The sequence below is a fragment of the Papilio machaon genome, chromosome 3, assembly GCF_912999745.1.
Source record: "Papilio machaon chromosome 3, ilPapMach1.1, whole genome shotgun sequence".
NCBI lineage: Eukaryota > Metazoa > Arthropoda > Insecta > Lepidoptera > Papilionidae > Papilio > Papilio machaon.
In genome coordinates, this window is record NC_059988.1 from 1,386,685 (window position 1) to 1,412,399 (window position 25,715).

The following is a 25,715-nucleotide window of genomic DNA, read 5'->3' on the forward strand; positions in this document are numbered from 1 at the left end:
CAATTTCTATCATAGTCTCATGTTAAGATGTAAAGTAGAGGTAGAAAATAATACAAATGTATTGTTTAAGTGGGACTGTTACTTTGAACAGTGTAGGAAGACTTATATTATTTTTTTTGTTACTACAATTTCTTTAAAGTATGATTAAATAAATGTTGATTCTATTTCCTGTTGTTATTCTATAAAATATTTTGCACTCCAATTTCAAATCAAAACAAAATTATAACTTTCTAAGTTTATTTTCCGGTGCAATTTTATTTTATTTCTTATCTATTGCTAAAAGTATTTATTTAAAATTTTATTTTAGTCGTAATTATAAGATATTCTAAATTTATATCAAGCAAGACATGTGGCGGAAATGCGAAATTTAAGATAGATGTGTGGGGTAACACGAGTGGATAGGACAGGTAATAAGTATGTTAGAGGAAGACAAAAAGTATGTGGCAAGGAAAACTTTAATTATGAGTGTGTGTGAGTAACCCTTGTTCACGATTAGAGGTAGTCGTAGAATGAGATAGTTAGATTACGTGAGTAAAAATGACACGATCAAGAAGGCAGTGACGACTGAGATGACGGAAGATAGATCGATATGAAAAACTAAAACCTAGGATGAAAATGAATCCAATTTTCCTTTCGTAATTGGCAGAATATGCTTGGCGTTGATACATCTGTCAAAAAAAGATCGTTCTTGTAATAAATGTCAATGTCAAATACTTGACATTTATTTGTATTTAATAAAAAAATTACATCTTAATTTTAAGGACCGCATTGAATTATTTAATAGAAACATATTACCTAAATGCCATTAACAGCTAGACAAAGAAGTATACACAATAAAAATGGGACTAAAAGATCAGCTAGTTTCAGTAAAGGAAAGAAAACACGTAAAGCAAGCGAAAGGTAAAAAGGGTTAATAATCAGGCGTTGGCCGCCTTGTTTTTAGATTTTGGAATTAATAATGTTAGAATTATTGTTAAAACTGAAATTAATTGAATTATATATGCGTGTTATTCTCACAGTTAACCTTATTTATTAATGAAGTTTATTATTTGCAGTGAATTCCTTATGACGAATGCTCCGTCAGACTTACGCAGCATAGCATACCCAGGAGGTGCAGTAGCACTGGTGCTTTTGTTGACTTCTCGACTTTTAGCAGCATATTGGAGTCACATATCAGATTGTGATGAAACATATAACTATTGGGAACCATTGCATTTTCTTGGTAAGTGTATTTGTAAGCTAATACATGATGTTACAGTGATTCCTTTTGAATAGTATGATAAAGTTAGACAAGCTAGAAGTTGTGCAGAACCCAATTTAAGGTGTAGCAGAATGTGGGGGGCATGGCTCAATGCACCTATGACCTTGGGGGGCAAAGATATTTTATAAGAACAATACTGTTATTAAAGTTATTCACTCTTGTTTATTTCAGTGTATGGCAGTGGTTTACAAACATGGGAGTACAGCCCAGCATATGCAATACGGTCATACATGCCACTGTGGCTGTTTGCATTACCTGCAAAAATATTGTCTTACGTAATGGCTCCTGTAACGGTATTTTATACTATACGAGTAATACTGGCTACTTTATCTGCAAGTGCTGATTTCATGTTTTACAAGTAACAAGAGTTCTTTTATTTTAAATATTAAATATATCCAAAATAAGGATGTACAAATGTTAATGAGGCTACAGAGATATGTCTGAACCTTGTTAAATGGATATCCATAATCTTCATCTATTCCGCTAGATATGTTATTTTAAAACAGGGATCCCCAAACTGTTTTGGACAAGTGACCCCTTTTCCGAAATTAACTGTTACCTCAGACCCCCCATGGCCAAATTACCTACTTTTAACATCAACCCCCTTATTCATAATGCTCCGCTAACTTAAAACAGCTACTACAGAGTGTTATTTTTCATTCTAACTTAGGTCAATAGAAGAAGAAAGAGTGAGAAGTAGCAATGCTTTACTACTATTATTCCTTTTAATAATAGTCTGCTAAAGGTTGATTTTTAGACCTTGTCAACCCCCAAAATCAGTTTTTGTTTATGTCGACCCCTAGGAAATCAATAAAGACCCCTTGGGGATTCCCTGTTTTAAAAGTAATACATGAACCTGTTTATGTACATGTATAAATGTGGTATAGAAGTCTGTAGTGTAGTACTACTACCTCCTAGTTATAGAGATGTCATGTATAATAGAATTATTATAATATAGTCCAATAATTTGTAAAATAAAGAGAAGATTATTTGTAATACTAAAGAAATACTTGTCTGTATTTGTTGGATAAGTAAGAAACCTTCATGAGAAAGAAACTCGGGTTCCTCTTAAAAAGGGAGAATCCTCTAATAAGCGAAAAAAATATTGCGGTTCCTTTGATTTTTGCTTATTCAAGTTTATTTATAGAGCTATATGCCACGAGTTTGGTGTGCACGTGGGTCGTGTTTGGCTTTGCCTGACACTGCCGGCGGCGGGCATGTTTGCGAGCTCCGCCGCGATGTTGCCGTCCGCATGGAGCTCTGCACTAGTGGCTGCAGCGCTTGCTTGCTGGTGGCGGAAACGGTATCCATATGCTGTGATGCTCATTGCTACCACTACTTTACTTAGTAAGTATATTGTGATTAGAAATAATTAAAAGATTGATTAATATGGCTTAGGACTTGAGTTGAATCGACCTTCAAAACTCTATTAAAAAACTTGAGAGGTGTCAAGGGACACCCGGATGGAACGAAGTTCCTTTCAATTAATTAGTGAAGGAACCAATGTTTATTCTATGAATAAAAAACTTAAGTCTTCACAAGAAGTACATTTTATTTCTATGAATTTTCGCTATATATTGTCACGTCGTTGCCATGGTGAAGTAGCGCTCATTCGTCGTTAACATACTTACTATAGCAAAAAGTGTCGTGACAACTTTTCGTAAGAAAGTCGACGAGTCTAGCCCCCTTTCACAACGCGCGATAAGGAACTTCGTTCCAAAAATACAAAAGTTTTGACAATGGTGGATTTTTTATTAGGATGTTTTCTGTTTTTTTTTTTTTTTTCAATTAAATAATGTAAATTCTTTTTCTCCATTCAGGTTGGCCATTTACTGCAATCCTGGGGTTGCCCATAGCAATAGATATGCTGTTACTTAAAAGGCAGTACACAGAGTTCATAAAATGGTCATTTATATCTCTGTTAGTGATACTACTCCCTACAGTGGCGGTGGACTCATGGCATTATGGACGTCTGGTTGTCGCACCATGGAACATTGTCGCATACAACATATTCACTGAACACGGACCTGATCTGTACGGAGTTGAACCCTGGACTTACTACTTTGTTAATGGCTTCTTGAATTTTAATATTGTTTGGGTGAGTTTTGTAAAAAGATTGTTTTGATACAGTTGTATGTAGATAAGCGGGAGATCAAGTGACTGCGATATCTTTCTAGCTTATAGAGGTTTCTTGTTTATACAGTTCTCACTTATCCAGGTTCCACTGTATATTAGTGATGCAACGGATGTCTGTTTCCGTTTCCGCAAGTGCGGAAGTTCCGCGCACTTTTCAACATCCGTTTCTGCTTCTGTTTCCGCATCTTTTATAACGGAGATAAAACGGAACTTTACGACCCGGAACCCACTCGGATCCGAGTGGTCAGCAGTGAATGTATTAATAAAGAAATATATTTGTAAAATGGTTTTAATATTTAAAAGCCTCCGTTTGTCAACACGTATTTTAACTTATTGCAGCACAGTAAAAATACATACATTGAAGGCACCACCGATATCCAATGCCTTAATTAATTAAAAATAATACAAACGGTTTTTACCAAAAAAATATATATATGTATTTGTAAATATATATTTTTTTCATATTATTTACACTTCTGTTTCCGCATCCGTTTCCGTTTCCGTTTCTGCTAAAATTTATTTTTGACATCTGTTTCCGTTTCTGGTTCCGCTAAGACACTTCCGTTGCATCACTACTGTATATGATTAGCTTTTATAACATGAACATTGAGTTTTAACTTTTGTTCATTTCTACAATTTTTTAACCAAATATTACCTATTACTTCTACGATGTCGGAATATGAATTAACATTAATTATTAGTTAATTAATAGAAGTTTTAATGTGACATTCAATTTGTATAGTATAGAAGTTAAAGAGTGTCGGTGACTCAGAGGTTAAGCACTTGACTTGTAATCTGCAGGTCCGGGGTTCGAATCCCGCCATGTACCAATGTGTTTTTCGATTTTCGATTTACATATGTACGTTTATCCGACGTTCTTACGTTGAAGGAAAACATCGTGATGCTGCACATATCTGAGGAGAAATTCAAAGATATGTGTGAAGTAAACCCGCACTTGGCCAGCGTGGTTGACTATGGCCTAGTCACCCCTAACTTGAGGTAGGCTCAGAGCTCCTCAGTGGGGACGTATAATGAGTTGATGATGATGATTATGAAAAATTTAAGTGGGAAAGCTATTGATATAGTCCTAACTTCCATAAATAGTTTCCGTTCTAGCTATATTAAATAATATTGTTCATTCCCCTGGGCCTGCACTATTGTTATCACACTGGGTTCTTATATTTCTGTACAATTAGGTCCTTTCCCTGTCGTGCCCACTGTTGTTAACCGCGTGCACAGCTGTAGCGCCGCGCTCCACATCGCGCGCTGGCTTCTGCGTACCATACTGGCTCGCCTTACTACCTCTAGCACTCTGGCTGGCGGTCTTCATGCTGCAACCGCACAAGGAAGAGAGGTATAATGGAAATCAAACATTTACAAGCTCGGAATATAACAGGATGTAGGTGTGTGGGTGTGTGGCACAACGCTCCGATGATCTTGGGACGCTAAGATATTTGAAAGTAACTATACAAAAGTGAATTTTTTAAAATTCAATTTTTCATTGTGATGTCATAGATCTTGTATTTTTTTTATCCCAAGGTGGCCAACGAACAAGCGGCCACATGAATACGCCGAAATGGCAAAGCGACCGCTGCCATCGACGAAGGAGGAGACGCACAGAAAGAAAATATTTAACCTTCCTATGCATCTCCTCCTCCATCAAATCCACCTCCCCTTCCCATCCTTTCCTTATAAGAAAAGGGTGGGAAGGGAAAAAGGACTAAAATTAGGCCTCCAATTTATAATTATGCTAGTAAATTTTGATAAAAATCTTCCAGATTCCTGTATCCAGTGTACAGTATGATAGTGCTCACTGGAGCGATATCACTGGACTGTCTGCAGAAGATGACATTTGCTGTCGGCACTGAACTTTTTAGGTTAGCTCTCATCTAAATGGGTTATCACCATAAAAACATCTGTACAAAAATATTAATTAAATTTAATGTTTCAGCTGGCGTAAGGATAGAGAGAAAAGGCATTATTTAGCATACACCGGACCACTTATGGTGATGTTTGTCATCTTAGCTGGAATAGGAGGTAAATTTATATATATAAAAGAAAGTCGTGTTAGTTACACTATTTATAACTCAAGATCGGTCGAACTGATTTAGCTGAAAATTTATGGGGAGGTAGCTTAGAACTAGGAGACGGACATAGGATTTTTATCTTGTGTGCATTTTTTTTATTCCGCGCGGACGAAGTCGCGGGTAAGAGCTAGTTTATAATAATTATTCCGTATGACAGTCATTTGGAAACAAAAATAAGCAGCATATTTTGTGTTAAAACCTGGAACCCGTTGGAATATAAAATATTTTTTTTATCATATTATTATGCGAAAATATAAGCTTACTAATATTTACTCTTTTGCCGAAAAATTTCATTTGTATTATACACTAGTGATCGCCCGCGACTTTTTTCCGCACCATATTTAAAAAAAAACACTTAGTGTAGTCTATGTGTTCTTCCAGATTGTGTTCTACGTATGTGACAAATTTCATCAAGATCCGTTGAACTGTTCCGGAGATACGTTCTAATAAACATCCATACATCTATCCATACATTAGAATTGTGCAAAAAGTTTAAACAGTGCTTGAAATCTTTTATCCCAGGTATATCTCGTATAACCGCTCTATACAACAACTACCATGGACCAATGACACTCCTCCGGCACATACCAGAGAGCAGCGAGTTTGGTATACTCTGCTTCGGCAAGGAGTGGTACCGTTCACCTTCCAGCTGGCATCTGCCGCATCATCACCGCATGCGTTTCATCACCAGTCAATTTGATGGTCAATTACCGGCACCATACCAGGAGACTAGTGATGGTGAGTCTAAGCTTGAGTCTTCATTGTTGAAAAATTATAGGAATCTCTTTTTTTAAAGGTTTGATTTGAGGAATTACTTTTTTTCTGTTATTTCTGACAAAAAAAGAACAAATTGAACTAATGAAAGGGGCTAAAAATCACCTTTAGTCATTCATAAAAATTAAATTATATGATATAACTAGCTTTTACCCGCGACTCCGTCCGCGCGGAATAAGAAATAGAAAACGGGGTAAAAATTATCCTATGTCCTTTTCCTAGTTCTAAGCTACCTGCCCACCAATTTTCAGTCAAATCGATTTAGCCGTTCTTGAGTTATAAATAGTGTAACTAACACGACTTTCTTTAACGTGTTTGTCTTCAAAGTGTTAGTTAGACTATTTAAAACTCAAGAACGGCTGAATCGATTTGACTGAAAGTTGGTGGGGAGGTAGCTTAGAACTAGGAAACGGACATAGGAACTGTTTTATTTTGTGTGCATTTTTTTTATTCCGCGCGGACGAAGTCGTGGGTAAAAGCTAGTTATATCATATAATTAAATTTTTATGAATGACTAAAGGTCATTAAGTATAAGTTCATTTAAGTTAATATAACTAATTTAAATAATATTTTTTTTTAGGTACTCGTATCATCCACCCGTATTTCAATGACCAAAATAAAGGTGACAATCGAACCTACGTCGATGTGTCACAATGTCACTACTTGGTGGACTCGGACATTGGCACTCCCACCAGAGTTGAACCTGCGTACCACAAGCAGACCAACAAATGGGACATCATCGCTACTGTACCATTACTGGACTCCAGCAAATCTCATCCATTATTTAGATCATTTTATATTCCCGCATTGTCGTATAAAAATATAGTTTACGCGAATTTATATCTTTTGAGGAACAAATTGTTGACCAATTAAGGTTATTTTGCTTTGACACACTTTTGCTGGGAAAGGTCATCTGTTTTATTTTTTTAATGGATTTATGATAAATAATACTTTATTATTGGCATCTAAAATATGAAAACCACATTGATTTTCTAAACACTTATATAAAAATATTATCCTAGTTTTTTTTTAATGGATTTTTTAAAGGAATTCAATTTGTAAGTTAACATTTGCAAATATATGACGTATTTGTAACACTAATGTATTTATTTAATTTATACATTATTTTAATGAAATATGCAATTTTATTTATATTATTTATATTGAAAATAATTGCATTTTAATAATTGTTATTTTAAAAAGTATATTTTTCACTATTTCATTTATTTTTTCCTTTTTTTGTTAATATTTATTAAGATTGCAATACTTATATCATATCATTAAAATATTATTACAAAAATTTATAGTTCAATAATTTTTTGCATGAGATTTAATATTTAAAAAAAAACTAAATTACAGAAATGTATGTTCAAAAAATTGATTATATTTTGAAAATATTTTAAATCTCATACAAACAAATAAACGATATAGGTAAGCAGATATTTAAATTCTAGTCATAGTTTCCTATAATAATAAGTTAACCATTTATTTCGCGTATAAAGCACTAAAGTGCAAACGAACTAGATATTAGAGAAAAAAAAAATTCTAAAGCAATTTTAAGCTAATTTAAGTAAAGCGAACTAGATAAGTCACTAAACCAAAGTAGTAGACGCTAGTTTGCTCCGAACTAGTTGTATTTTGATACTAATATATCGATGTTGCCGTCTCGCTCGCACTTACATAACTTATGAGACGACGTAGTGATGCGCTTTGATACTATCGATAGTTTTTATTTGTTGTTTATTCGTTTTTCTTTGCATTAAAATTTACAAAGAAATTTAAAGTCACATTTAATGCTAGTAATTGCAATAATTAAATATGGTTGTAATAATAGTACAATCATTAGTTATATTGGTCAAGTATATTATCTGATATGAATTATCAGGATGTTTTGCATTTTTATATTAATCATGGTGGTGTGTAACTCGTTTAATTGTACTTAGAATTTGTAATAAATAGTTTTTTTTCATTCATAATTTTTTTATTTCCTTACATCATCAGCTCTCTATACGTCCACTGAGGGGCTCTGAGCCTACCTCAAGTTGGAGTGACTAGGACATAGTCAACTACGTTGGCCCAGTGTGGGTTGACTTCACACATATCTTTGAATTTCTTCTCAGATATGTGCAGAAGTCGAATGTTCTTATGTAAATCGAAAATAGAAAAACACATTGGTACATGGCGGGATTCGAACCAAGGACCTGCAGATTGCAAGTCAAGTGCTTAACCCCTGAGTCACTGACGCTCTGTTATTACCTTATCCTATGAAATTGGTAATGAAATTACCCGAGCGAATGAAACTCTGGCTCTAGTACTGATGAAATTTTATCTCACTTATTATTCATAAAGAGGCCTACATGATTTCTAAAAAAATCGAGCCGGCTATGTTAACAAAGCATTTATTTAGATATGTTAGGTTTTTAGTGTAGGTTACACATGTAATTAGGTTTACAGAGTTAGTTATAATTTTATATAATAATTAAAGATTAATTTCTTCATTTTTATTTTTCAAATTATTCGTGAAAAATAACAAGATGAGAGAAATAGTGCATATTCAAGTAGGGAGATGCGGAAATCAGATTGGGTCTAAGGTGTGCAATTTGTCTTGAAAACTGTTTTGAACCAAAAACGTATTTATGATTTACTAGCTGTCGCCGGCGACTCCGCCCTCGCGGAATTTAGAATAAAACTATTAGTAGCTTGTGTGATCTACACCTGTACCAAATTTCCTCAAGATCCGTTGAGCCGTTCCGGAGATACCTTCAAACATTCATCCATCAATGCATCTAAATATTCGCATTTATAACATTGGTGCGGTTTTTGAATTAAAACATTATAGTTTTGGGAGGTGATTTCGGACGAGCACGGTATCGACCCAGCGGGCTGCTACACGGGGGACTCGGAGCTGCAGTTGGAGCGCGTCAACGTGTATTATACAGAGGCCGCCGCCGCCAAGTTTGTGCCGCGCGCAGTACTCGTCGACCTTGAGCCCGGCACCATGGACTGCATACTGGCCGGCCCCCACGGCGCACTCTTCCGACCCGACAACATCGTCTACGGCATGACCGGCGCCGGCAACAACTGGGCGAAGGGGCACTTCACGGAAGGCGCGGAATTGCTAGAGCCGGCACTGGACGTCGTGAGGAAGGAAGCCGAGGGCTGCGACTGCCTCCAAGGCTTTCAGCTCGTCCACTCGTTAGGCGGGGGCACCGGATCCGGCCTGGGGACGCTGCTACTATCGAACTTAAGAGAGGAATATCCCGACAGAATCGTGATGACGTTCTCCGTGGTACCGAGTCCCAAAGTATCGGACACAGTTGTCGAGCCATACAACGCTACGCTATCCCTCAACCAGCTTATAGAGAATACGGACCAGTCGTTCTGCATAGACAACGAGGCGCTATATGACATCTGCTTCCGCACACTCAAGCTGCCGATGCCAACGTACGGTGACCTGAACCACCTAGTCTCAATGATGATGTCGGGCGTGACTACTTGCCTGAGGTTCCCGGGCCAGCTGAATGCGGACCTGCGCAAGTTGGCTGTCAACATGGTGCCTTTCCCGCGGCTACACTTCTTCATGCCGGGCTTCGCACCACTGACATCGCGGGGTAGCCAGCAGTACCGCGCACTGAGCGTGCCCGAGCTCACGCAGCAGATGTTCGATGCCAAGAACATGATGGCAGCATGCGACCCGCGTCACGGCCGCTACTTAACCGTGGCCGCCGTCTTCCGCGGCCGCATGTCCATGAAGGAGGTGGACGAGCAAATGCTGAACGTACAAACGAAGAACAAAGACTATTTCGTCGGTTGGATACCTAACAATGTCAAAACGGCCGTCTGTGACATTCCTCCGCGCGGCCTTAAGATGTCGGGCACGTTCATTGGCAACACGACCGCTATCCAGGAGCTGTTCAAACGCATCTCAGAGCAATTCGCGGTGATGTTCAGACGGAAGGCGTTTGTCCATTGGTACACGGGCGAAGGCATGGATGAGAGTGACTTCGCCGAGGCGGACAACAACATGAGTGATCTAATATCCGAGTACCAGCAATACCAAGACGCCACTATTAACGATCAGGAGTTTGAGGAAGAAGAGACCACACAAAACGATGATAGTGATGAATAAATTTAAACTGTTTAATTTATTTAATAAATTATATGTTTTCGTCTTCGTTTCACTGGTAAATAATTTGCAATCTTTACATTTAATACAAAAATGCATATTTATATCTAGAGGTTACTGACTACAAGCCTTATGAGACGCTATTCCTTTATTCTTCTAAATATAATGGAAGGAAAACGCTATCCATTTTACGTTAACTGATTAACCAATCATAAAGAAGGCCACATCATACCAAATTTACAAATTTATAGTGTGACATATAAATAACAATTCAAAGATTTTCATTTTTTTATTGTACACAACGATAATACATATAGGTTACGCCTAACACTAAACACCGCACAAAACATTTAACAAAGCGCATAAAACATGGACAAGACATTTACGTGGAATGCACAAAACATTGGACAAGACAAACAATTATTCTTCAACTTCTTCGTCGAACTCGCCCTCGTCGTCCGCCGTCGCGTCCTGGTACTGCTGGTACTCCGACACCAAGTCGTTCATGTTGCTCTCCGCTTCTGTGAACTCCATCTCGTCCATGCCCTCGCCCGTGTACCAGTGCAGGAAAGCTTTCCTTCTAAACATGGCGGTGAACTGCTCCGATATCCTCTTGAACAGTTCCTGTATAGCCGTCGTGTTTCCGATGAAAGTCGCAGACATCTTTAAGCCTCGAGGTGGAATATCACAAACGGCGGTCTTGACGTTGTTAGGTATCCATTCGACGAAGTAGCTGCTGTTTTTATTTTGTATGTTGAGCATCTGCTCGTCCACCTCCTTCATGGACATGCGGCCGCGGAAGACGGCAGCCACGGTGAGATAGCGGCCGCGACGCGGGTCGCATGCCGCCATCATGTTCTTGGAGTCGAACATCTGCTGCGTGAGCTCGGGCACACTCAGGGCGCGGTACTGCTGGCTACCGCGCGATGTAAGCGGCGCGAAGCCTGGCATGAAGAAGTGCAGCCGCGGGAATGGCACCATGTTGACGGCCAACTTGCGCAAGTCCGCATTCAGCTGACCCGGAAACCGTAGGCACGTCGTCACACCAGACATGGTCGCCGACACCAGGTGGTTGAGATCGCCATAGGTGGGAGTCGTTAACTTCAGTGTGCGGAAGCAAATGTCGTACAGCGCTTCGTTGTCTATGCAGAATGTCTCGTCAGTGTTCTCCACCAGCTGGTGAACAGACAACGTGGCATTGTACGGCTCCACCACTGTGTCCGACACTTTCGGGCTGGGAACCACCGAGAACGTGTTCATTATGCGGTCCGGATACTCCTCTCTTATTTTTGATATGAGCAGTGTGCCCATCCCAGAGCCCGTGCCGCCGCCAAGCGAGTGCGTCAGCTGGAATCCTTGAAGGCAGTCGCAGCTCTCCGCCTCCTTACGCACCACGTCTAGCACGGAGTCCACCAGCTCCGCCCCCTCGGTGTAGTGACCCTTGGCCCAATTGTTACCGGCTCCGGATTGTCCGAATACGAAGTTGTCCGGCCGGAAAATTTGCCCGAAGGGTCCGGAGCGCACGGAGTCCATGGTGCCGGGCTCCAAGTCGACCAGCACGGCACGCGGTACGTACTTGCCGCCCGTCGCTTCATTGTAGTACACGTTGATACGCTCCAGCTGCAGGTCAGAGTCCCCTTGGTACGCGCCCGTGGGATCGATGCCGTGCTCGTCAGAGATTACCTCCCAAAACTGAAAAAAATATATTTTCAGTTAACTAGTGGAAGTCGTGAATTGTAATTTACTTTGTACGTGTTGTCCCGTCTGTTAACATGTTCAATGCCTTTGTAACACCGGCTAATTTACTTTGAAGAAGCCAGCGTAATTACACTTACTTTAGCGCCGATTTGATTTCCGCATTGTCCAGCCTGGATATGGACGATTTCCCTCATCTTGATACTTTTACTATAAATTTTGTATCTAAAATTAAGTTTGGTAAAATTTTACCTTCCTAAAATAACCATATAAAAATTATAAAGTATAAAAAATGTAACTATCAAAATACGTTCATTCTACACGAAATTTTTTCAACAAATAATGAAATGACAATATTCTTTTTCCGGCCGCAGAGAAAAAGCAATTCGAATTTCAATAATTATTTTTAATTAATTAGTACCTGCCAGTAAGAAATACAAAGAGTCTTGACATTGGAACTTTCTCAACAAAACATAGAAAAACTTTTGGTAAACACTACATTTACAGTCCGTAACCGGAGTTATTATAAATTACGGTTTTAACATATGGCGATATTTAGGCACATCCTTGTCGCTTATCCATACATCTATACATAAATAGCTGTAAATTTTCGACGGTTACAGGTGGTTACAGGTTACCCTTCATATCGACATACGTTTAAACGTAGCGTAGGTCTATACAAGTTTTTTTAAGGAAATCCCCTATCAACACTGTGTTTGTTGAAGTGAATTCTATTCTTTCAACAAAAAGGTCGGCAATAAAAAATTAAACTTTAAAATTCTAGAACAATTCTATTCTTGAAATTCGAAACTTCAATTTGGCGAAAATGATTTCGGCAACTCATTCGTCTGAAATCCGTTGTAAGATGCGTATGGTGTGAAGTTGTGCTTAATTTTTTTTATATTTTTTTATTAGTCTTAAGTTAATGTTAAGCATCAACAAGATAAATTTATTTTGATTCGACTTTTTCAAGAAATTGACAAGTATCTGATTCTAACAGCGAGTAAATTATCAAGATGAGGGAAATCATCAATCTTCAAATTGGCGCTTGCGGGAACCAGATCGGAGGGAAGGTAAGATTTTCTGAACGGTACAAAGTAATTATTGAAATCATTGCAGGCAAAGTGAACCACAATTTAAAATTAATATTTCGATACTTCGTCTCTGTAATTGTTTTTTTTTTATATTGGTCTTCTTTTTGAAGTTAATGTTTATTTGTTCCGCAGTTCTGGGAGGTTATTTCGGACGAGCACGGCATCGACCCTTGTGGAGTGTATCACGGCGACTCCGACCTGCAGCTGGAACGTATCAATGTGTACTACAATGAGGCGTCTGGTGGAAAATACGTGCCGCGCACTGTACTTATCGACTTAAAACCTGCAACCATGGATTCGGTGCGCTCCGGGCCCTTCGGCTGCCTGTACCGCCCCGACAACTTCGTGTACGGCCAGAATGGCGCAGCCAACAACTGGGCGCGTGGCTACTACACCGAGGGAGTGGAGATTCTAGAGTCTGCGTTGGACGTTATTCGGCGCGAGGCTGAAAGCTGCGACTGCCTGCAGGGCTTCCAGATGCAGCAGTCGCTGGGCGGTGGTACGGGCTCCGGCCTTGGCACGCTGCTCATCAACCGCATCCGAGAAGAGTACCCTGATCGGATTGTACTCACTTTTTCAGTGTTCCCCAGCGCCAGAGTGTCAGACTGCGTCGTAGAGCCCTACAACACAACGCTGGCCGTCAATCAACTGGTCGAGAACACCGACCATACGTTCTGTTTGGACAACGAGGCGCTCTACGATATCTGCTTCAGAACTTTGAAACTGACCACGCCGACGTATGGCGATCTAAATCATTTGATCTGCGCAACGATGTCCGGCATTACGACATGTCTACGTTTTCCCGGACAATTGAACGCGGATTTACGTAAACTGGCCGTGAACATGGTTCCCTTCCCGCGCCTCCATTTCTACACGCCCGGGTTTGCGCCGCTCACTTCCCGTGGGGCCCAGCAGTACAGGGCTCTTACCGTCCCTGAATTGACGCTGCAGATGTTTGACGCGAAGAACATGATGGTGGCGTGTGACCCTCGGCACGGGAGGTATCTGACAGTGGCAACTATTTTTAGAGGCAGAATGTCTATGAAAGAAGTAGATGAGCAGTTGGTTAATATTCAGAACAAAAACAGCACGTACTTCGTCGAATGGATTCCGAATAATGTGAAGATAGCGGTATGCGACATTCCACCCCGAGGGTTAAAGATGGCGTCGACGTTCATAGGGAACACGACAGCGATTCAGAGCATATTCAAGAGGATAGGCGAGCAGTTCGTGGCGATGTTCAGGCGGAAAGCCTTCCTACATTGGTACACGGGTGAAGGTATGGACGAGATGGAGTTCACGGAGGCGGAGAGCAACATGAATGACCTGATCTCTGAGTACCAGCAGTACCAGGACGCCACTGCCGACGACGAGGGGGAGTTCGACGAGGAGGCGGCGGACGAAGGAATGGAGGAAGAGTGACTAGTTTGGTGTTTGCATTTGTATACGTCTATTGTGTATTAAATATAATTGCCTATAACTCGTTTTTCAATATTCTAACTGACCTACATATAGAGTAGAAGAAAATGAAATTGACAGTTAAACACATACAAAGTCGATAAATCTTATCGGTTACGATTTATCTACATGTGGGGCTTAGGCTAGCTAAATTTCGGGCAATCTCAATTTAAGTTTAATTATAATATTACAAGTGAAGTTAATGTAATGGAAGAATATTCGACACCAAGCTTTCGTTTCGTTTCGTACTAAGCTTATCATGTTATCTTCAGTTGAAATCTATATATATAAAAGAAAGTCGTGTTAGTTACACTATTTATAACTCAAGAACGGCTGAATCGATTTGACTGAAAATTGGTGGGCAGGTAGCTTAGAACCAGGAAACGGACATAGGATAATTTTTACCCCGTTTTCTATTTTTTATTCCGCCCGGACGGAGTCGCGGGTAAAAGCTAGTATCGTGTAATTCAACTGAATAAGCTTTCGGTACACTTAACTATAGTAAATACAGAGTGCCTTGAATGAACATTGTGAGCTGACCATCTGATATGAAACCACTGAAAAGATGTAATAGTAGTGCAGCGCCATCTGTTATCAAAAGAAGCACAAGCAATGTAGAATTTTTTCAGGAATGCACATGTGAACAGTTCGCGCATATTCAAATAGGTGTCGCGGCACAACTTCAGGCTTGTTTTGTTTTCAGTGGCTGTATTGTCAGAGTGGTCATGGCGCTCGCTCGAAATGTCAGTGAGGTAGCGACTCGTTATAAAATAAAGAAATATTAGTTAGTTCTGTATGATGTAGCCGTGTTTGATGTGTGCCGAGTGTGGAGTGCGTAGCGAGCGAACGGCCGCGGCGAGATGGCGGCCCAGGGCAATGCGGCCGGCGGCGGTGGGCGTTCGCGCGCGGGCCCCGAGGACACCAGCACTGACAGCGACAACGATACAGAGAGGAAGGCGCTGCTTCGCCGCATATCGACCAGCAAGTGCGTCGGCAGATTGGTGAGTACGTTGCCCATCGCTGTTGCTGGCCACTCATTTATCCTCGTCAAAATCCCCTCGAAATGGGTGTGACGCGTTGGGGTGCGGGGCAGCGGGGCGCGCGCCATGTGCCCGTCGCCCGGCCGTCCTCTGTAAATGAACAATTTTTTAAGGAAATTTTATTTACTCACGGCGATTATGTACCAAAGTAACGAGGTGTGGAATGTGACCTATTTAATTGAAAATAAAAGTTTAAAGGGAGAAAGCAATCCAAGCGTGCGGTTTTCACGATTTGCGCGGGATTAGTCGGTGGTGATTGACCTACAGATGCATGGTATTTGTTTTGTTTTTGATGTAAACAATCACACGTAAATAAACTATTTTACTATCATTTTTCGTTAACAAGTGTCGCTTTGTACATTTAAGTAATTCCAATCAGAATGCTAATATAATTTCGCGCTAAGAACTTGTGCCAACTTTGTGAGAAATACAATTAGGAATCGGTTCGACTGTGGACGTGTTTATACAGAGTTTGATAGGATTCGAGCAGATTTGTCAGATTACATCCGTACGTGAGAACATCTTATCAAGAATAACTAAAGTGATTTTTACTTTTTATTTAAAAATAATAAATTATATAGGTTGTTTACAAGAAAGCTTGAATGTAGGGAAACATGACATTAGGTTTTGATGAAAATTATGCTAAAAATACTTAAAATGTTTCTTAAACTACTTGCCTGATTATTAGGGTTAATATAAAAATAAGTTCCAGCTTGATACCTCCATGCGTTCCTGAGAATAAGAGTCTTGACAGACAGACAGACAGACGGATGGACAATAAAGTGATCCTATAAGACTTCCGTTTTTTCCTTTCGAGGTACGGAACCCTAAAAACTAGAATTTTATTTAGAAAAATGCAGTATTTATGTCGCACGAATGGAGAATTAGAAATTCAATCTTGAGGTTATAGTAATTCAGTCCGAGTTGGAGGATTGGCGGGGAGTCAACTCTTTTGGATATTTTCAATGCGCAGTTCAACGTTGGAATGTAAATTGACATTGCCAGAAGTATTCCTACATACAATAAATTAGGAAAATTCATGTAATTTTTAATTTTTATTTGTATTTAAAACTGAACTATGTCATTGAAAGCCATGTACAAAAATGACAAGTCAACCCATTCGGTATGTTCTAAATGATCGCAATACTTTGAATGGTATTTGTAAAGTCGCTGGCTTATTGCCAGTTTCATTTTGAAGTAAAATCTAAATATTTGACCTTTGACCTTTGATGTCCCCCTTATCCCCTACCGAGCCCTCGCAGTATCCACCTACTTCTTATTGTGCTTTGGAGAATGCATTGTTGAAAGAATTGTCGAGGGACGACCGTCTTTTTACTCGAAATTAAACATCCCAACAAGCATGCCTACAGAATACTTTCCTAATTAGAACATATAACAATGAAACTTTCTTATTGCTTATTCAAAGAACACGTACAGCTGTCCTTGAATAAGATAAATCGCCTCAAGACACGAATATTGGGGATAAAATCTCAACTTCCCAAACTCGAAATTCATTTGAAAACAAAAAAAAACATCTGTCGGTTAACTGGAAGTATTGGGCTTAATAACATGATAAATAATTCAAACGAATGAATTGTTTTTACGTCTGTCTACGTTAGGATATATGAAGTATTTTACTTTTTTATACGTAACGAGTTTCGATGATCGAGTATAGAATAGCTTATAATAACGCGATCCATCTTCGTCTTCAGGGCGATGTGAACGGTATTTACCGTTTATCGTAAATATTTCATACTAACTTTTACCCGCGACTCCGTCCGCGCGGAATAAAAAAAAAAGAAAACCGGATAAAAATCCTATGTCCGTTTCCTAGTTCTAAGCTACCTGCCCACCCATTTTCAGTCAAATCGATTCAGCCGTTCTTGAGTTATAAATAGTGTAACTAACACGACTTTCTTTTATATATATATATTTACACCATTGAACGTTACAAATATTGTAAAATTTATCACGAAACATAAGATAACACTTTCATAAAAACTGCAGACTTATACTTAGAAAAGTTCTAGCCTATCCTAACATTGACACCAGACATGACATAGACCAGGAGTTGACCACAACTTTTAGTGCAGTCAATCATAGCAAGGAAAAAACAAATATGTAAAACGTAACGTAGCAGAAGATGCTTATATATTAGTTAATAAAAATATTATAGTAGTACTACTACGCCTGCAGTAACAACATCTGTTGCACTCATCTGACCACAAACAAGACAGGCGTGAAGTGGAAGTAATTCCGCGTATCGTCTGAAGAGTGTTTTGCCGGAGGCTTAATTTTAGTCCCCTTTCCCTTCTCACCCTTTTCTTATGAGGAAAGGATGGGAGGGGGACATTAATTTGACGGAGGAGGGGATGCATAGGAAGGAGAAATAATATCTTTCTGTGCCTCCCCTCTTCCTTCAAATCCTCATTACCTTCCCTTCCTTTCCTTATAAGAAGAGGTTGCGAAGTGAAAGAGAACTAAAAAGAAAAGATTTTTAAAAATACTTCATAATTGTGCACTGAACTATGAACTATTAACTTTTAATTTTGAACTATTTATTATTTCACGTTTGTTTTGGTAGATCGCACCAAAGATCGTACAGTTTTTCGTCAATAAACAGTAGATCTCTGGTATAATCAAGTTGGCCACTCCTGGCGCAGACGCTCATCGCAAAATGATGGGAAATAGAAATAATCTATGTATAAAAGTTTCGGAACTTTAGAACAGCAGACTGGTGACATAAAAATTTAAAAAAAGAAAATCGTTTTCAAGTAGGTCAATATTATTAGAATCCATAACCGAATACAAAAATAGATATTATATGTTCGCATTCTTATCTGAAATAACTATAAATATTAATAGCGTAAGATGAGTAGAAATAAGAAAAGAAAGTACTAACAAGAAGTAAAGATCGAGAAATAAAAGTAAAGATAAAATGTTTTACGTAAACCCATGAGATAAACAGAGGTAAATAAAGGTTTAAAAAACTAGATGTTGAGACCGGCGTTTGCTCGTCAGAATTCAATTCTGAGATTCCCACACTTTATATCTCGTAGACCTCTTCCAAAATTTTCATTGATTTGATGAACTTGCCGCTAATACATTTCTTTTTTATTAATTTTTAGCCAGGTATCTCGTGCAACTTAGGTTTGTATCTGGCCCATCCTGAGTAATCACTGGTTTAACTGATGCAATAATTCAACGTGAGGCAACATTTTCCACATTATCAGATATAAAATCGATCAAAGAGCGTATGACATAAATATCGTTATCATATCGATTGCCTAAGTTTTCTCTTTCTACGCGAGATATTCATTGAGTAATTATATGTATACTAGCTGTCGCCCGCGACTCCGTTCGCGCGCAATTAAAAAACTTTCAAAAGGGGTATGAAAAATAGATAGTAGCCGATTCTCAGACCTACTGAATATGTATATAAAATTACATAAAAATCGGTCATGCCATTTAGGAGGAGTATGGTAACTAACATTGACACGAGAATTTTATATATAAGAAAATCATTTATACACTTTATAAAATATAAATCTACTACAAAACAACACTTGATATTTACTTACCTTGGATTATTTTACCTGTTACATAATATTTTTAAGCATTTAAAATAGTTCTAAGTTTATTCTTTAACAAAAAATTATTCACAATTATATTTTTGGTATGTAATAAACAAATTTATAATTTCTAACAGTAGTATTAAGGAATATTCTGAAACACATTTAATTTATACATTTAGTTTATAAGAATTTTTAATATCTGCATAAAACTTTGGAATAAAATCGATACAGTATTCAGACGCGGTGAGAGATGCCGGAGTTCCAATTACTGCCAAAGAGGATTTTAACCATAATCCTCTTAAGTGTTCGATACAAAGCATACAAGCAATTCAGTTACCAGATAAGTTCTCGTTTTATAATTTTCAGGCTAAGGTAAAGCTGACAAATCGTTTTATGCTTTGACGACGTAATATATGTAAGCTCAGAAAACCAATTTCGAATCGTACATTTCGTTCAAATCCAATACCGAAATGTTTTCACAATAAACAAATTGCACAATTTTCATTTCAACGCATGATAATGTTAACATTATCATCTCTTTGGAATTATTTACTTATGATCCAGGTGATTTCTAAATGCTGCTCATTATAGTTTAGCAAAATAAAGTTGTCACTCAATAAATGCGGTTCGGGTTATCGTCTCTACGTGTTTGGACTATTGCCACTTCTTAAATTCGATCTTTAAAGCTATTTTTATAACTCTCGTCCTTGTGTCGAATCGAATATATAGAATCGGAGAGATGTGAACATTGTGAAAAAATTCATGACTTTCGTCAAAAATACTAAATTAATATTGTTCATTTTATAATTGTATATATTTATTTAAGAATCATTTAAATACTTTGAATAAAAAAAAGTACAAATCAAATTAAACAGCAATATTGTCAACAAATATTATTATTTCGTATAAACTTATCTTCGTTTTCCCGCCAATTTCATGGCCGCCATATATTGTGGTGCGTGGGCGCGCAGGATATCCGCTGGCTGTCACAGTTGACAGCTCGCATTTTCGACCCAGTTTCGCGCCGAGCCTCTTTTGTTTGGTCGCTGACAGGCGAGTGATACGGGTCCAACGGCCCTTGGAAACGATCGCCTTGATCGACACAATCTCTTCAATGCGCGTCCATTTACGATTGTACCCTTCCGAAATGTTAAGACATTGTTATTTGTGTGTGCTTTTGTTTTTTTAAAAAAAAGTTGAATAATAAAATCTTATCAGCTGGCTGCGATGTACGGCGTGTAGCACAGAATTATGATTAAAAAAAAATTAAACGTTTCACATTACTTTTCCCGTAACCGTTTCGCCGTAATATTCGTCGTTTATGTTCGTTGAAGCGGTCTTTTATAACTTACAGTAATTCTTTACAATTATAAACTTCCTTAAAGCTTTAGTCTTTGTAAAGGTATAATGTAGTTTAAAACATTCAATTCGAAGCATCTAATAATTTAACACCTTTTACTCTTTGTGATTTTCAATTCTTGTTGTGACAGCTGTCAACGAAGTTTTCCTCCTCTCGATAACAGAAAATGTTCAAGTTGGAAAGTTTTACAAAGTCGGAGAGTCTTATTACGAAACACAATTTATTTTCTTTGAGACATTCGTAAATATAATGATAAAGCTTGTTACAAATGGACGAACTTAAATAGCTTAGTGCTCGGATATCTACTACCATTTTTTTTTTGTATTCGACTGTCCAAATTGGTAGTTTACTTCTTCTTCTTTGTATACATTCGCTGCCTCTTTCTTAGGAACCTTTCTTCTATTTTCGTATTATCTCTTTAAGCATTTTTAAGAAAGAAGAGAATTCTTGATGTTCACGGGCATTGATTGTAATTATTAAAATAATTAAAAAGAATAGTAAAACTACATGAAAAACATAATGATGAGGGTCTGTTGTCGAAATAAATTACAGTTTGATTCTGTGAAAACTCACGATAGACACCTGCACGTGTGCTAGTAGATATTTACATTTCAGTACATCGCGTATTATGTATACTAAGGTCCTTTGTACACAAGGCTCCGTAAGTTTAAGAAACTTAACGATTTTAGTCGCTAAGCGACTTGCGCAATAGGATGTGGTACATGTTCTTCGTTCTTCATGATTCGAAGATTTTTCATTATAAGCTTTCTAGTAAAAACATTTTTTAAATTATATAACATTTTTCATTGTCTGGTCTGAAAATCTTAGTATTAGCGGCGTAATCTCTTTTGGCATTTATAGTACGGTTTAAGCTCATGAAAAAAAAAAAGAATTTAATCAGTAAGTAATGCATCGTTCCCTTGACTTGTTTAGCGGGACACCACCGTGCCATTATATGAATTTCTCGCTAGCTGTTAGAAATGGGACGGGCGCTGTGGAAATATTTTCCCCGCATAGTTTGCGACCGCTCCGTGGCCCGCAGTTCTTTTTGTTCATAACCAGACATTAATAGCGCGCTCTGTATACCCGCTCGTTAAATTAATTTCACTTTTAATACCTTCGTGTATTTATATTGAGTTGAATTTTATTTCATACAGAAACAGTATACTCTAGTATTTTAGTTAAAAATATTTTTTGGAATGTATCTTTTTTTGTATTAATGTAGAGTTTCTTTTTTGAATGTAAAATAATAATTGTCGTTTAAAAATAAAAGTTATAATAAGTAATAATCAAGTAAAGCTTACAAAATACAAAATATGACTATTTGTTTATATTTCTTACCAGCTGTCGTACGCGACTTCGTCCCCCCGGAATACAAAAAAATTAAAAAGTAACCTATGTGTTATTCTAGACTATGTTATATATCTGTGCCAAATTTCATAAAGATCCGTTCAGCCGTTCCGGAGATACCTTCAAACAAACATCCATCTATCTAATCATTCGCATTTATAATATTAGTAAGATTATTATAGTTCTGTAAACGATCAAATTTTTGTAAAGTTGTAAGCGCTTGTTAAATCATTTGATGGTGTTTGAATTTATACATGATTGATCAAACAAATTTGTTTAAAAAAAAGATAGTTTACGGGGCGTTTAACAATCATTTATAATAATACTATCGTATTTAAATATTAATTTAAGAATCTAACACAGTAGAGAAGGGACAGTCCTCAGGCGTGAATCTGAAGGTGACTTAAATATAGTTTACCTCTCCCGCGTCCACGTCGGCAGCGCCATCTAACTCACAATTTGTCTGCGATGTTTTGCTTTAATATTGGATTATTTATCTATCTTGTTTTTCATCGCCTCTCATCAACGCCGAGCAACAGTTTTATCGCCTTTAACGAGTGGACTCTACTGAATGTAAGGACTAGTTCACACTGCAAGGTTTTTCTTTTATATAAACGAAATTTTGGCTCAGTAAGATTGGTCCGCGCTGTTTTGTAATGTGCTCTATATTTTATATCCAACTATATAAATCATAAGGTGGCAAACGAGCAAGCAGCCACCTGAATTGGCCAAAATAGCGAAACAAGTCCTGCTCATAGTCAACCACATGATGATGATGATGATGATGATGTAATCCCGGCCGATATCGGCCACGGCGACTGTCTTCAGCTCCGGTTTTGACGTTGGTGTGAACCACAATTGCAGATGTGAAACTTAACGTTAATATACGGAGGAGAGGACGTATAGAAAGTGGATGTTTTCCATTCCCTTTCCTATGCGTCGCCTTATCTGTCAAATCCAATTCAAGGAAGGGAAAGAGATGTTTGTGTTATTAATATTATACGATTGGTGTAATTTTTTTTACTTATGCTGACTACAAAGTATATCTATTTTATCTGTAAGTATAAAAGTTTAATTACAGTTAAGTGGAAACTGTATGAAAATTAATTTAGCAGAATAACATTAAATTCATAGCTTAGTTAATTTTTGACATAAACTTATATAGTTTCAAAACGTTTATACAAATGAACTATGGATACGAAATTCAATTTTCATGTAATGTTTAAATTCGTGTTGGATCAATATTAATACATAAATTACGCTTTGTCACGTTGCTAACAACGCTGATATTCATCAAGCTTAAATTAATTGAAATCGTATTAAATATTAATCGTTTATTATAAAAATAATTATATCAAATCTTCATTGTCAGTTTTTTCCTCCGACTTCAATAAAAAGAAATGATCACAACAGTAATATTAACAGTAGTAGTAGTATTGTATCCAATATTTATTTTTGTGATCAAGAATTTATTGACCTTGAAATAAGAAATACAAGGTTATTGTTATACAACTGTCGTATAACTTGTTTTAGAAACGCATATACTTGTCTCTACTTTATCAAAAACAATGTGAGGTATTAAATATATTTTTATACACGTGTAAAACTTAACGTTAGTAATTATTAGAAACCAATTGCCTGATAGCAACCCTACTAATTGTGTATAATTGTATGAAATTTCTAATGTCAATTCCATGTGATAGAAGCGCGGTGGGGCGGTGTAGGGCGGACGACACGTATCGTAGGGCGGTCGGGTGAACGACCGGTCGCGGCTTGTATTATTGCCCGTGTTTACGCGATGGCAGATTGCCAGCGGTGTGAAGAATCGCAGCCGACTACGATTGAAGACGCCGTCTTTACTTCATTAGGATGACATTACTGCTGTCTGGTGTACTCGGTATTTAACATATTAATTTTGTGTTTTGTAGCATTTTATTATATTTGAAAGTACTGTATGATTATAACTCGAAATGGTGTCATATTTACATTGAATATTAAATAAATACTGCCCGTATATAATTGCACATTATGGATTTTCCTTTTTCTACCATCGGACGATCAGACATACGGCTGGAATCCATCCTTATGTAGTAGACGTGCCGTTCGTTCGAACGAAAAGGTTTGAGTCATCATTCCTTGTGCGTACTGCAAAGAATTGGAAAAAGTTGCCGACGTCAGTTTTTCCGTCCAAGAACGACGTGGGGACATTCAAGAGTAGAGTGAATAGGCATTTACAAAGCTAGCGCGTACCATCTTTAGACCACATCATCATTTCTTCGGCTGGGATCATGGTTAAGCGCTAGATTTTTCAATATAAATTTACATATATGTAAATAGATAAGGTTTGGTCTGAAAGTGGTTATCCGATTTGAATTCAAAAAGCACTGATGTACAGTAAGTCAAACTATTGCTTGCATGTGTACATTAAACTTATTTTTGAACTAAATTAGAGTTATTGGATTGTATATTTATTTAAAATTCTCCTTATGTTATATTCGATACAATTTCATAAAGCCTGTTCTCTCTGAAAGCAAATAATACGGTATATTGATTGCGTCGCAGCCTCCGGCGAACAATCCGCGTAATTACGTACTACAAAGCATTGCTTGTGTACATTTCATGGACATTTAATTATTTTTCTACTTTTTTACTTATAAAATAAAATGTTAGTTATTCTTTATAGACGTCTTTATACGTGATCTTCTTATTGTATTTGTTTTTTTTTTTCATTTTTAAAAGATTCTTAGGTTTTGGAACGAAGTTCCTTATCGCGCGTTGTGAAAGGGGGCTAGACGGAAAATGTTCTTACGAAAAGTTGTCACGACACTTTTTGCTATAGTATGTTAACGACGAATGAGCGCTACTTCACCATGGCAACGACGTGACAATATATAACGAAAATTCATAGAAATAAAATGTAATTCTTGTGAAGACTTAAGTTTTTTATTCATAGAATAAACATTGGTTCCTTCACTAATTAATTGAAAGGAACTTCGTTCCATCCGGGTGTCTCTTGACACCTCTCAAGTTTTTTTTTTTCAAAATTTCTTAGAGTATTTATAAATTAGTTAACAAAACAATAAGGTTGGATATGTGCTAGCTAATATGTTATTCTGTCTCAGCTTAATTAAAGTAATAAGTAATCAGGATACGTAGCACGACGGCGCGTGTCCGTGGAATATCTCAGTTTTATTGCTAATTAGTTTGATAAAGTACCAGTAATGTTATAAATTTGATTCTACATACGATCTAGTCCTTATACTTACGACATCTATCGTCAGTATACTAAAACTATGAAAAGAATTTAATTTAGTGAATGAACTCAAACATCATAAGTGGGATTTCTACTTATATGTACATTTGACCCTAAAAAATATGGATAGAATGCAGAAAGCAAAAAGAACGAAAATATTTAAAATAACTTCCCTTTCAGAATTTCAGTGTAGCGGGGCTGTAGAAGTTTTTTTCCGCAAACTTTTAGCAAAGCATTTTTTACGTCAGAGACGAGCGTACTCGTGTTTGCTGGTTAACCTCGCCCGAAGATTTTTCCTTCACTTTTATATTTTTTTATTTATGCCCATTTTTACTATTCCGCCTTATTTTTTAAAGTAAACTCAAACTGGTGAGCGCTAATTAACATTTCAATGTTAGACTAATTATAAACAAAATAGAACAATGATGTTTAATACAATCTTTAAAATTGCTTGCATATATTTCTGGTTTTAATCTCGTTTAAAAAAATGTTAGCACAAGCTGTCC

At 37.5% G+C, this 25,715-nt stretch overlaps 5 protein-coding genes across 5 annotated transcripts in view; 4 read left to right on the forward strand and 1 right to left on the reverse strand.

The window, feature by feature from the left end:
• The first annotated feature begins 734 nt into the window (after nt 1-734).
• On the forward strand, nt 735-7,188 carry LOC106711022 (alpha-1,2-mannosyltransferase ALG9). Its single transcript, XM_045686346.1, has 10 exons — nt 735-900; nt 1,056-1,222; nt 1,433-1,619; nt 2,409-2,608; nt 3,082-3,359; nt 4,594-4,751; nt 5,176-5,274; nt 5,349-5,434; nt 6,007-6,222; nt 6,839-7,188. Exons 1-10 carry the CDS (start codon nt 800-802, stop codon nt 7,129-7,131), a joined length of 1,785 nt encoding a protein of 594 aa, XP_045542302.1. The 5' UTR covers nt 735-799; the 3' UTR covers nt 7,132-7,188.
• Nucleotides 7,189-8,688: 1,500 nt separating this feature from the next.
• On the forward strand, nt 8,689-10,387 carry LOC106711026 (tubulin beta chain). Its single transcript, XM_014503238.2, has 2 exons — nt 8,689-8,849; nt 9,098-10,387. Exons 1-2 carry the CDS (start codon nt 8,793-8,795, stop codon nt 10,385-10,387), a joined length of 1,347 nt encoding a protein of 448 aa, XP_014358724.1. The 5' UTR covers nt 8,689-8,792.
• Nucleotides 10,388-10,691: 304 nt separating this feature from the next.
• Nucleotides 10,692-12,405, reverse strand: LOC106711027 (tubulin beta-4B chain). The gene is made up of 2 exons (XM_014503239.2): nt 12,220-12,405; nt 10,692-12,076 (listed from the first exon to the last, which is right to left on the reverse strand). Exons 1-2 carry the CDS (start codon nt 12,274-12,276, stop codon nt 10,805-10,807), a joined length of 1,329 nt encoding a protein of 442 aa, XP_014358725.1. The 5' UTR covers nt 12,277-12,405; the 3' UTR covers nt 10,692-10,804.
• A 687-nt stretch (nt 12,406-13,092) lies between these two features.
• LOC106711028 (tubulin beta-4B chain) lies at nt 13,093-14,627 on the forward strand. The gene is made up of 2 exons (XM_014503240.2): nt 13,093-13,152; nt 13,306-14,627. The coding sequence occupies exons 1-2, from the start codon at nt 13,096-13,098 to the stop codon at nt 14,593-14,595; spliced, it is 1,347 nt and encodes a 448-aa protein (XP_014358726.1). The 5' UTR covers nt 13,093-13,095; the 3' UTR covers nt 14,596-14,627.
• Nucleotides 14,628-15,363: 736 nt separating this feature from the next.
• LOC106711014 (diacylglycerol kinase eta) overlaps nt 15,364-25,715 on the forward strand; it is a 79,868-nt gene continuing 69,516 nt past the window's right edge. The window contains 1 exon segment of the mRNA XM_045686298.1: nt 15,364-15,632. Within this exon segment, the coding sequence (XP_045542254.1) occupies nt 15,492-15,632 (141 nt within the window). The 5' untranslated portion in view covers nt 15,364-15,491.

Bases quoted from the DNA above. Each gene is read 5' to 3' on its own strand.
- LOC106711026 (XM_014503238.2), top strand. From the start codon at position 8,793: ATGAGAGAAATAGTGCATATTCAAGTAGGGAGATGCGGAAATCAGATT. The intron at 8,850-9,097 runs GTGTGCAATTTG...AAAACATTATAG, and splicing joins GAAATCAGATTGGGTCTAAG to TTTTGGGAGGTGATTTCGGA.
- LOC106711022 (XM_045686346.1), top strand. From the start codon at position 800: ATGCCATTAACAGCTAGACAAAGAAGTATACACAATAAAAATGGGACT. The intron at 3,360-4,593 runs GTGAGTTTTGTA...CTGTACAATTAG, and splicing joins TGAATTTTAATATTGTTTGG to GTCCTTTCCCTGTCGTGCCC. The intron at 5,435-6,006 runs GTAAATTTATAT...CTTTTATCCCAG, and splicing joins CATCTTAGCTGGAATAGGAG to GTATATCTCGTATAACCGCT.
- LOC106711027 (XM_014503239.2), bottom strand. From the start codon at position 12,276: ATGAGGGAAATCGTCCATATCCAGGCTGGACAATGCGGAAATCAAATC. The intron at 12,077-12,219 runs GTAAGTGTAATT...TATTTTTTTCAG, and splicing joins GAAATCAAATCGGCGCTAAA to TTTTGGGAGGTAATCTCTGA.
- LOC106711028 (XM_014503240.2), top strand. From the start codon at position 13,096: ATGAGGGAAATCATCAATCTTCAAATTGGCGCTTGCGGGAACCAGATC. The intron at 13,153-13,305 runs GTAAGATTTTCT...TTTGTTCCGCAG, and splicing joins GGAACCAGATCGGAGGGAAG to TTCTGGGAGGTTATTTCGGA.